The sequence below is a fragment of the Elephantulus edwardii genome, unplaced genomic scaffold, assembly GCF_000299155.1.
Source record: "Elephantulus edwardii isolate Elephantulus edwardi_28Jun2011 unplaced genomic scaffold, EleEdw1.0 scaffold00294, whole genome shotgun sequence".
Taxonomy (NCBI): domain Eukaryota; kingdom Metazoa; phylum Chordata; class Mammalia; order Macroscelidea; family Macroscelididae; genus Elephantulus; species Elephantulus edwardii.
This window is the reverse complement of record NW_006400044.1, coordinates 808,145-820,270: the sequence shown is the minus strand read 5'-3', so window position 1 is coordinate 820,270 and position 12,126 is coordinate 808,145. Positions and strand designations below refer to the sequence as shown.

The following is a 12,126-nucleotide window of genomic DNA, read 5'->3' as shown; positions in this document are numbered from 1 at the left end:
CATCCTAGATAATGACAAGCAAATATGTTCATTCTGACTTGTCTACAAAAAAAATCAAAACAAAACCCACCCTGCACTACAATAAAATGTGAAATTAACAAGATTTCCATCTCATGAACATCAAAGATTATTTTATGTTTTAAAAATTAAAAAGAGACAAATAAACTTAATAGAACAAAGATGTATTTTCAAAACTGAGCTGAAGAGGAAAAAAAGAAAAGTAAGCTTTCAGTGTCAACAACCTGATTTATCTTGAGTTTACATTCCCTTCCCATATTTATTTAACTGACACAATAAATAAAGTCTAGCTTATTGAAACCATTTGTAAATTTTAAGTATATTTCAAAGAAAACAGCTCAGATAATCCTCTTGAAACTAATAATTATTCAAATTAAAATGTCTGGAGGCAAATCTAATTGTAAATAAGAGTTTTTATTATCATTATTAAGGCAATCTGATTTTAGCTTCATTCCTAAAAAAAATTGGATACCCTAAAACAGACACTGAAACAGGGAAAGGAAATATCCGGAATGGTCATAATTTTGAGTGACTTGTTATTTTAAGAGGACTTTTCTGCCTGAACTTCTAAAGGACCTGGGCATATAGAGAAATCATCAGTGTCTTCCCTGAAATTCCATTATTTATAAACAATATTATGCATTTTCTTACATAACTCTCTAATGCAGGAATCTTTCCATCAAAATTCAAAGATGCTAACTGGAAACAAGTAAGTTTAGAATTGTATACTATTTTATTACAATTTTAAAAATACTTCATAATTATTTTAAAGATCTATGTCAGGCAATAATAAAAATAAAAGACAAAATATCTCTGACACCATCCTATCTGCCTTAGAATATCTCTGTATGTGTGTGTTAGGGTGCCCTTAAGAAATCCTTTGTTTCTACTTCCCAGGTACCAACTAGTTCATCACTCCAAGCATCATTTCCCCCCTTTTCAGCTATCAAATCTATTTATCTGTTAATAAATAACAGCGGTAGTAATGACCAACACCCATGCTAGCAGTGAGTCCTTAGATAGCTTCAAGTCAATCTATAACTGCATGTACAATTCTGTGTATATATACATATAGGTACTTTGTTTGACCTTTCCAATTACACATCATAATCTGTATAGTCATTTTGGTGAAGGTCATCAAAAGGATCAACTGTGGTCAGTAATGTCTCCGTAAAGATCCTGACAAGAAAAGATTTCTGTTCATCTAACACTCTTAAATTTGCAAATAAAAAATTATTTGTGGTATTTTTTTCCTCAAAGTAAATTGTACACTCGTGTGATTCTCCTCCTTTTATTTAAATGCTTTACTTAAAAATGATACAAAACTTACTTAAGCATATTGTTGTTGGCATGTGTAGAGTCATAAATTACTCAAAGTTCATCCATTTGTTTCAGAGGCTGTAAATCGCATAGGAAACTATTTATCTTTTCCCCACTGAACAGCTGTTAAATTTGAACCACCTTCCTTCGGGCTGGCAGCACAACTCCTAACCACGAGGCCATAAGAGCTCCCATATTGTTGTTGTTGCATACTGTCAAGTGAGAATGAACCCACAGCTGACCCTCCGTTTGGTTTTAAGAAGCTGTACATTTCATGGAAAGAGACTGCCCATCTTTCTTCCACAGAGCTGCTGGTTGATTCAAACCATGGACTTTTGGGATGGCAGTGCTAGGTCACCATAGCTTTGGAAACCTATATGACAGTGAAGGAGCCATTGTTGTATATTACATTTGTTGGTTAGCAGTTCAAGTCCACCAGCCACTGTGTGAGAAAGGGCACTTTCCACTTCTAAAGATTTATAACCTCAAAAATTTGGGGGAGCTCAGGTGGCCTAGTGGCAAGAAGCTGCAACTACAGTCCCAGAGGTGCACGGTTCGAATCCACCAGATGCTCTGCCGGGGAAGGAGGGGCAATCTCCTCCTGTACCAGTCAGATCTGATTTGACGGTACACGCACACAAAAATAATAAAATTAAAAAAGGGAAAAAAAAATTTAAGAGACCTAAAATCTAATACTAATTTATAAATCATGTCATTTTAAGAGGTTTTGCTCTTTACATAAAATACAAGGAAAAAGATCCAGCTAGAAATCATATGAGCTTTATTAAATTACTAAATTTTTTAATGTTTGTGATTTCACAGTAGGAATTTTCTACATGCTAATGACAAATTTTATCATCTCTATTTGGCATTAAATATTATTAATGATCTCTAATGAGGGATCTCAGGTACCTTATCTTTCCTTTCTGAATTCCATAGTGTATTTTCTTCATTTTTTTGTTTTGTTTTACCTATAAATCCTAACTCCTTACTTTAAAGATTTTATATTCTAAATAACCTGACTATTAAATATGAAAATATTTCTACACAGATGAAGAAAGAAAAATTTGAGAGAATCTCCCCAAACTGATGTCAATGGATTCAGTGTATGTGACAATGGGTAGGATACAAACACGGAATTAATAAAAACTGTCTACGTTCTGCCAAACAGTTTAGGATATTATTTGATTCACATTATTGCCACAGTAAGTAAAAAAGGTCACAATAATGGTTCACAATAATGTTCCTGGTGTGGCATTATGCTAGAAAAATTCTGGAATAAAAAACTTGACTCAAATAACAAAGTCCTAAATGGGCATTAAAATAATGCTCTGTCCTTAATTTTAAATTCCCTAAAAACTATTTTCTCAACCCTGACATCAGCCCCGTTTTACAACAGGGTTGAGGGAAGACAGGAAAGGAGGGGAGGATGATGTATATTGCATTGAAACAGATGAAGGAGAGATCTGTTTAAAAGAGATGCATGAATGGGTATTCTTTTTTTTTTTTTAATTTTTATTTCATTATTTTTGTGTGCGTGTACCATCAAATCAGATCTGACTGGTACAGAAGGAGATTGTCCCTCCTTCCCCGGCAGAGCATCTGGTGGATTCGAAACGTTCGCTTCTGGGATTGTAGTTGCAGCTCCTTGCCACTAGGCCACCAGAGCTCCCCAGAATGGGTATTCTTGTCATTACAGAAGTCCAGAGTGATGGCTGCATCAGTGGAGTGAACTTGGGGGGAGGGGTTGCATAACTATGAAATAGTTTTTCTTTTCAAGGAGAGGAGTGATTTGGTGGTGAAGGGGGTGGGCAGGGAGAAAAGTACAACAATGAATGACTGGAAACCCTAAGTCTCTGTAAACTTTCAATAAAAGAATAAAACCCAAACCCCCAAAACTATTTTCCATGTTACTGCATTACAATTATACTTTTCAGTGTAGCTTTGGTGGCTTAGAGGTAAGGAGTTGCACTGCAAATCCAGAGGCACATGAATAGGCCATCTCCTCCCATGTGATATAACGCCTCTGAAAGCCTGTTGTGGGCCAACTATAAAATAGCTCTAACTTGATGAACAACAACAATTTTCAGTAGGCACAGATTTTTATATTTTGTCTACTTATTTTGGCATAACTGTTAAGTTTAGGAGAAAAATTCCCTTTTCTGTTTCAACATTTTCTAGATATGGTGAATATTAAACTGTATGTCCAAGTGAAACCTCATATGTAAGAGCTCTATGACAGTATTCAATCATAATCAACTAAAGGTACTCTCAACTTATGATGAGAATCCTCAACTACAGAAATCTTCAACTACATAATAAGTCAGTGCTAAAGTTAGTTAACTACCTTACTTTAAAAAAAGGTTTTTTAAATAAAAAGGTTTCATTGTTATTGCCATCTATTTATCAGTGACTTTATTGATCTGATGAGTATTTGTCTTCAGAGGTTAGCACGAGATTGCCAATATCTACTAATCACTCACTGCAATACAGCATAAAATAAACACTGATAAGATACTACCAAAAAACAGATCTGTTTTAAGTATAGTTTGTTGTAACTTGAATACAAGATAAGGCAGAGATTACCTATATCTTCTTATTCTTGTACTTTTTCACTTGATCTAACTAAACATTTCATTATTCTAGCACTGTTTCATTCATGCAATTAAAGAATGGGCTCTACTGAACTTTATATATCAGTACAATTAATTGTATACAAAACAGTTAAGTGTGTTAATGAAGACTATCACAGAGTTAAAAGATGAACTAATAGTAATACAAAGTAATGTGCTTGTGTTCAGCACTGCATGAATGAACTATAATTAATTAAAAATTGGGTAGAAATAAGCTCTAAGAGTTATTTATTTTTTTAAGCCGGCCTGTTAACATGGTAGTTAAGTGTTAGAGAAAGCAGTGTGTTTAACATTGTCACCACTTGACATATCCTCTCCCATAATACCTTGTTTGTGCAACATGGATAGAGCTGGTTGATTTCCTCCAGGATTGGAGATTCGAAAAAGCTAGAGGCTTGGAAACAGGGCTGATGCAGAGTGCATCCAGGAGAGAATGATACTTTTCAGGACTGTAGAGCCTGGTAAGCATTTACAAAGAGTTTTAAGTAGAAAAATCATATTACTAATAACAAAAGGTAGTCTTTATGGTCTATGGCTTGAAGTATATTTTTCTGAGTGAATGAGACAGAGAAAAGAAAGCAGTAGAGAGATAACAAAAAGAAGGGCTAAGAGTCTATTCTTACACTAATTAATGTAAAATGGATTCAATTCTGACAAGATTGACTAAGATAATTATTAGAAAACAGAGCTGAAAAGGCAACCAGAAAATAATATAAAATAAACAAACAATCCCACAACACTCCCCAAAATCCATGCATTTTCTTGAAAGGAGAATAGCAATGATTTTGATCACCTTCAGATAAAGGCAGGTGGTGAAAGAAAACAAATCCAATGTAAACTTGAAATACCTATTAATTAAGAGTTGACCCTAGCCCACGTATAGATAGTGACAAGTAAGAAGTCAGTAAGTACACAACATGCGATAGACACAATTGAGGAATATCAAAGATAAATGGCAATTAAGAAAACAAATCAAAGAATGATTTAAAGGTAAATCAGTAAAAAATAGAAATTAATTTGGTTTAGCCACAATCTTGAGATTCTATAATAAAGAAGAGTTCCTAGATTGGTGCAAATGGTTAAGTGATCATCTGTTAGGTAAAAGGCTGGTAGTTTGTATATACCCAGGAGTGCCTCAGAAGAAATGCCTGGAAATCTGCATAGCCTGGCAAATACTAGGGAACAGCTCTATACTGCACTCCTTGGGTCAACATGTGTCAGAATGACCTCAATGGCAACCATCATCAACAGGAAGTACTTATAATAAAGATGCTTATTAATACAGCTGCAAACCTTTTCAAATTTCTTTGAGGTAACTTGTAAAACAGTAAAGTGTTGGAATCATATTCAGACAGACAGTACACATGTAGTTCTACCTGGTTTTTGTAGCAAGAACAGCAGACACAGTAGCAGCTGCACTGCTCAGATCTGCAGCACTATATCTAGCAGGAGAAGAGAAGGTAGAAAAGCTTTGAAGACCTTCCAAAGAACTTCTCACCACATTTCCTGTGAAGCTGTTTCAATTAATATACAGGGAAAGAAAATAGAGAAGAGGAACAAAAAAGGGAAGTGAGAAGTACATCAGGATAAAGATAGCAACCATCCTAAATACATACTTAAACATCAGGAAGGTAGAAAAAGAAGTGTAACAAGAGTTCAGGTCATTATTTACTTGGTTCTGATCTTTTACAGAAATTAAAATTTTATGTCTAATTTTCCAGAAAACCTATTTTAGGATACAAACATTTCTTAATGTATTTAAAACCACTGTCTCTAATTTTGTTTAAAATTAAATCACCATAACTATCAACATTAAGAGATTGCTTTGTCAATGACTAAGTAGAAAGTATTTCTAAACATGAAAGTTTGAATTTCTATAAGCAGAAAAAGAAAGAAAATTAGGTCAATTTTTCCAAATAGTCTTCATATGGAGAGTTTTACCTTAAAGATGACATACCCCAATAGCCTCACATTTAAATGAGATTTGTATTTTCAGAATAAACAGGTTCAACAGCCCTATTCAGAAATATATCCACATGAACAAAAATGTAACTGTTTAAAATACTGAGAGTAATACTCTTAAAGAGGGCAAGCATCTTTGTAAAACTAAACAGTAGTTATAGAAGAGTAAAATATATCCTCTTCCTTGCTGATGTTTCGTATTTTTATTTTCAGATAGCTCTGTGACTGATTAAAAAATGTAAGGGTAAAAATCTATGTTCAACATCCTTATTACTTCAATAACAATTCTTTCCCTTTGGTCTTTTATAAGCATTTAAGTAAAATAAACTGGACGACTCTCAGTAATGATTATTAAATTGGAATTAAGGATTTCTTTCTTATTATGTAAAATAAAAGGTCTCAAATGCACGGGGTAAAACCCTGACTGTGACCACTTTTAACATAAATTAATTTTGTGTCAAATGACTAGGGAATTGGAACTCAGATGTCAAAAGTGAAGGTTGTTCTGAGCCTCTTTTCCATCTCAGAAAAATTTGACAAGGTCATCCTCTTAAGTTCATAAGATATGACTTTACTGTCCAGTGAAAGATACATTAAATAGTGGGAAGCCAGTTAAAAAAGGACACAGAACCATTCAATTTTAAGAATAACTTCTAGTGCAACAATGAATGAATGGAAACCCAAAATCTCTGTAAATGTTTATGAAAATTAATAAAATATAATTATAGAAAAAAAAAGAATAACTTCTGCAACATTCTCCATGATATGGAACTGCATATTTAAACAATTGCATGAGCAGTTAGAAAAGAAAGAATGGGAAGAGAAAAGAAAACTGCTAGCAAGGGCCAAACAGGCTAATGAATGTGCTGCTGTAAAGTGAAAGGCTGATATGAACTGATTCAACTTTTGGCTTCTCTACATCTTCTTACAATGATTACTATTTGGGGGAAGTAAAGGCTAATAAAAACAACTAGAAATGTTGTTTATTTAAAAATCAGTGAAAATTCAGCTAAATTATCCCCTCTCTGTATGGGGTTAAAAAAGAACAATAATAAAGTTTTCTACCATAGTATCGACAAGTTAAGCAAATGTTAAAATTTCTTAGCTAGATAATCTTAGACTATGTTATGTGGTAACATATTATAAGCTCAATCTTTATTTTCAAGGTTAATGCTTTGAATCAGGAAAACTTGGAATGGTGACTTTCCAAGTCAGTAAATAGAAGACACAATCTTTCGGATTCTGCACCAGAAACTAAACAAATAAAATCATTAAATACCAAAGTTAAGTAGTGTTTCTGAACTATGTTAAGCTTTCTTTTCTATATGTTAATAATGTCAGTCCTGTATCTACGATCATTTTGTTTAGTACGTCAGTTCATGCTTGCATTAAAACTTAGATAAACCAAGAAGGAAAAACCCTACCTATAAGATGTAGTGGCTATTTTTAAATGTGTAGCTACTTGTCTACCAGTATTAAGAACCTGAGGAGTAGCAGGTAGGTGAGGTCCACTGTTAGGTATGCCTTCCAGAGAACTGTCAAACCTAAGTTTCCAGAAGTAAAATAAACAAGGTGAAGGAAACATTATTGAAGATACAGACATTTATTACTTTTAAATGTACACAGGTTCGGAAGAAAAATACAGAGCACAATTTTAAAAAATCATTAAAATAAAGACCAGACTTGCTTGTCTGACAGATGCTGTAAAACCCCTAAAACTATAGCAGTTAGACACCTTTCAAGCTTAGAACTGAATTTACCCATTTTAGGCCAGAAGGACAGTGTTTGACAAAATATGACGTGAAGAGGCAGAAAAGAAGGACAAATGAAGCCCAGGTGTGAAAAGTTGTTACACTGGGGGGACTGCAATTAATACCACAAACTAAAAAATGTACAAATTATTGAATGAGAAACTAATAAGCTCTGTACAAATTTCACCCCAAATACAGTAAAATGTTGAGGTTCCCCCGCACAAAAGAGTGTACTGGTTCAATGTCAGGAGTATTTTTTTGAAGGGGCTGTTGTTTTCAAGTTATTTTCTATTTAATACTTCATATTTACAAAAGGTTAAATCAACAAGTTCTATCAACAAAACACAGGCTATTCCCTGCCAAGCCTCACCCCCATCCTTTAACATGACTACGATGATATAAAACATTACGCTCAAGGAGTACAGAAGAAGAATCCCTCTTCACTGACAATATAAAGTGTTCCAGTATCTTCGGTGGCAGCTGTCTGAATAGTGTGCTACAAAAAAGCAGCTAGGAATTTCCTTTCAAGTCAGAATGATGTGTTTAGTTCATCTGAAATCATATGGGTATTGTTTATCTAGATGTAAACAGTAATATTTTATCCAGTTTCATAACAGATGTTTGCATTCAACTGTGCTGCTTTGTGTATTAGAAACTTGTTTTTCAATGTCTGTACTATTTTTTTCCTCTTTAGAATAACACAACTAATTAGCTTTTAGAAGAATTATTGCTAGGCTTAGAAAGAAAGGTGAACAAATGTTTAGAGATCAAAGTTTATTAGGGGTTACCAGGTTCAATAGGTAGGGTTAGAGATAGGGGGAAGGAATCATTGCTAAGGGCAGATGGGATGAAGTGGTAATATTCTGTTAGGAGTGACAGCTAGAAATGGATAGTGGAGAATGAATTAATGCCACTGAATGATAGATCTGAATATATGTTTAAATGCATGTATCTTGCTAGGTATGTTTATGCCACAAGTGAAAACAAATTATTTTAAAATAATTAGTGTGGAGTTTAAAAGAAGAAAACACCAAACAGATCTAAAAACAGTTAAATTAGAAAATTACTCATTATGGAGAGGAAAAAGTCTGTGGATTAAAAAGAAACAACCTAATAAGTCAAAAATTTTACAGTGGTTTTCAAATTTTCTGTTTTTCAAGTGTATCGTAACAAACTGTGGCTGACTCTGAGAAGAATGGGAATCCCAGAACACTTGATCGTTCTAATGAGAAACCTATACTTGGACTAAGAGGCAGTCTTCAGAACAGAGCAGGGAAACACTGCATGGTTCAAAATTGGGAAAGGTGTATGCCAGGGATGTGTCCTATCTCCATAGCTTTTCAACTTGTATGCGTAACAGATTATCTGGGAGGCTGGCCTCTATGAGAAGTGTGACATCGGGATTCTGCATTATGCAGATGACACAACCCTGCTTGCTGAAACTGAGGAAAACCTGAAACGCTTGCTGCAGAGGGTCAAAGACAGCAGCCTTCAGTATGGATTGAGGCTCAATGTCAAGAAGACAAAGATTCTCACCACTGGACCAATTGGCAGCATCATGATAGATGGTAAAAAGATTGAGATTGTTAACAACTTTAGTCAGCTTGGCTCCACGGTCAACACTCTGGGCACCAGTATCCAGGAAATAAAAAAAACGTATTACGATGGGAAAGTCTGCACTTAAGGACCTCTCTAAAGTACTCAAGACCAACGGTGTCTCTCTGGAGACTAAGGTCTGCCTGATAAAGGCCATGGTCTCTGCAATCACTTGTTATGCATCAGAGAGTTGGACAATGACTAGGGAGGATAGAAGGAGAATTGATGCCTTTGAGCTGTAGTGCTGGAGAAGAGTACTGAATGTACCATGGACTGCTAAGAAAACAAACAGATTCATCCTAGAGAGGGTTAAAACAGGCTACTCCTTGGAGGCAAGATTCTGGGGCTTCGTCTGACTTACTGTGGACATGTTGTAAGGAGGGACAGGTCCTTGGAGAGGGACATCATGCTTGGGAGGGTGGAGGGACGGAGCAAGAGGGGAAGACCCTCTATGAGATGGATTGATTCAGTAACTAGGGTAATCGCGATGGGTGCGTCAGAGGCACTGCGATTGGCATGGGATAGAGTAGGGTTTAGGGCTGTTGTACATAGGGTCGCTATGAGTCATAAGAGATGGCATATAACAACAACAATACAATTAAGTACATAGACAGCAGGTGTTTTCTACCTATGTTTTATTCATCATTGGTAATACCTTTATCAGAATGTATCAGTAAAAGAAAAGCAAGGTGGAAAACTTCAGAAAAAGGTCATGGTAGAGGTTAAATCCCATTTAAGAGGTAGATAAGTAAAAGTTAAAGAAATAGAAAACGAAAGTTCTAGGACAGGAGACAGTAAACCATTGACTGCTGGCCAAATCTGCCCCACCACGCAGCTCTGATGGCATGAATTCACGTTTCAGATCCATAAATTAAGTTTTATTGGCACACCGTCTCATTCAGTTATCGATGACGTATTCATATTATTGATGGCTATTATTGATGTGCTACAATGCAGGGTTTATTAGTTGTAATGGATCACATACTTGGTTGAAACAATCGAAAATATTTAGATCTTTACAGAAAAAGTTTGCTGACCTCTCTTTTGGAAAATACTTTCTCGACACAGCTATTAAAATCACAGTCACAAATCTACTGATGCCAAGTGACTTATGTATGACTCATGGGTTTTTAAAACTTAAGTCTCAATGGGAGTAGATTGCTTTATTTTTTTTCCAGTGGAGCAGTTGGTAGGTTCAAACTGCCAACTTTCTGGTTAATAGCCCAATAGAGAACCCACTATGCTATATAGCCAGTCCTTGGAGAGGGACATCATGCTTGGGAGGTTTGAGGGATAGTGCAGGAGAAGAAGACCCTATATGAGATGGACTGATCCAGTGACAGGGGTAGTGAGGGTAGGTGTGTTGGAGATGGTGACACTGGCACAGGACAGAGCAGGGTTTAGGGCTGTTGTACACAGGGCCACTACAAGTCGCAAGTGACTCGACGGCACATAACAACAAAAATGACAACGTTTTCCAGTGTAGACTCATGTTAACAGTCTGCTAGACAAGTATGGTACAAAGTTATCCATCTTATTAACTTAATATCCTTACAAACTTTGACTAGTGAGAAGAAACTGTCATCTGTCCCTCTCTATTGGATGCTTTGAACCCCTACTAAAAGGTGTCACTTAATTTTCCTTCAAACACAAAGCAAAAATATCTTTATCTAGATTTTCCTACTCTCAACAGTCAAGTTCTGTGAACTACTACTATACTCATGTACTATCTCCATTTCCTCACCTTTAATCCTCAATCCCTTCAACTTGGCCTTGCCCTCCAACACTCTATAAGCCATATTTTCATCAGTGTTGCTCGTAATAATCTGCTTGTGCTAAATTCAATTGATACTATGCATTCTTCACTGTTTCACCTTTTGATTCAATTGACCACGGCTCTTCTCCAGTTTTTGTGTCTCGACCTTATTCCAATCTCTCTCTTCATGTATCTGTTGTTTTTAACAAGAATTGTTTTATTCCATGTCTGTAAGCCAAGAATAAGTCTGATTCCATGATGTTTATTTAAAATTTGATTTGCTGTAATAAAACATCAAATCCACTCATTCTTTAAGCAATGATATAAGTGACCTAACATCATTAAATTTTTAGAAAATAATTTTCATTTTTTTTTATTATGGTTTACTAAGTTTCTAGAATAAAAAAAGTATACAGAATTGATGTCTTTGAATTGTGGTGCTGAAAAAAGAGTCTTGAACATACCATGGACCACCAAGAAAAAAATTAGGTATGTCTTGGAGAGGGTGAAACTAAGTTTGTCCTTGAAAGCTACTATTTTGAAGCTCCATTTCACACACTTTGGGCATGTGGCCAGGAAAGACCAGTCCTTGGAAAAGGACATCATGGAAGGGTGGAGGGACAGCGCAGAAAAGGAAGACCCTAGATGAAATGGATTGATTAAGTGACTGGGGAAATGGGGATAGGTGTGTTGGATTAGTCAGACTGGCTCAGGATAGGGCAGGCCTCAGAGCTGCTGTACATAGGGTTTCTATGGGTCAAAAGCAACTTGACGGCACATAACAACAACAAAATAGACAATCTTGAAAGATAAAATATGTATCACTAAAAAATGTCACAGGGTTTTTTTTTTTAGCATTAATATACTAATAAGAATCCTCAGGAATAATTTATATGTTGCATCTGAGAAATGAACATCGAAGGATTGGCCACCCACTTCTGAAATAGCAGGCCTCTGAAAACCCTATGCACAACAGAACACACGCAGATTAACAAAAAGGGCAACCTAGGTATAATCATCAAGTATGGAAACACAAGGGAGGAGGAACAGCTGTAAGCAGACCCTAGTGATTGGTACATGGAATGTGAGA

General features: G+C 35.5%; 1 protein-coding gene across 6 annotated transcripts in view; it reads right to left on the bottom strand.

The window, feature by feature from the left end:
* Positions 1 to 12,126, bottom strand: part of PDLIM5 (PDZ and LIM domain 5) — a 304,885-nt gene that overhangs the window by 91,906 nt on the left and 200,853 nt on the right. Inside the window, exons 8-10 of one of the 6 annotated variants that reach the window (XM_006900746.1) lie at positions 7,358 to 7,477; positions 5,348 to 5,485; positions 4,298 to 4,429 (exon numbers count right to left, since the gene is read on the bottom strand). The exons of 3 other annotated variants lie outside the window; for them this stretch is intronic. In XM_006900746.1, the coding sequence (XP_006900808.1) occupies positions 4,298 to 4,429; positions 5,348 to 5,485; positions 7,358 to 7,477 (390 nt within the window). Of the gene's footprint in view, positions 1 to 4,297; positions 4,430 to 5,347; positions 5,486 to 7,357; positions 7,478 to 9,385; positions 9,413 to 12,126 lie in introns of all 6 variants that reach the window. 2 more of the 6 variants (XM_006900748.1, XM_006900749.1) reach the window with 2 other exon arrangements.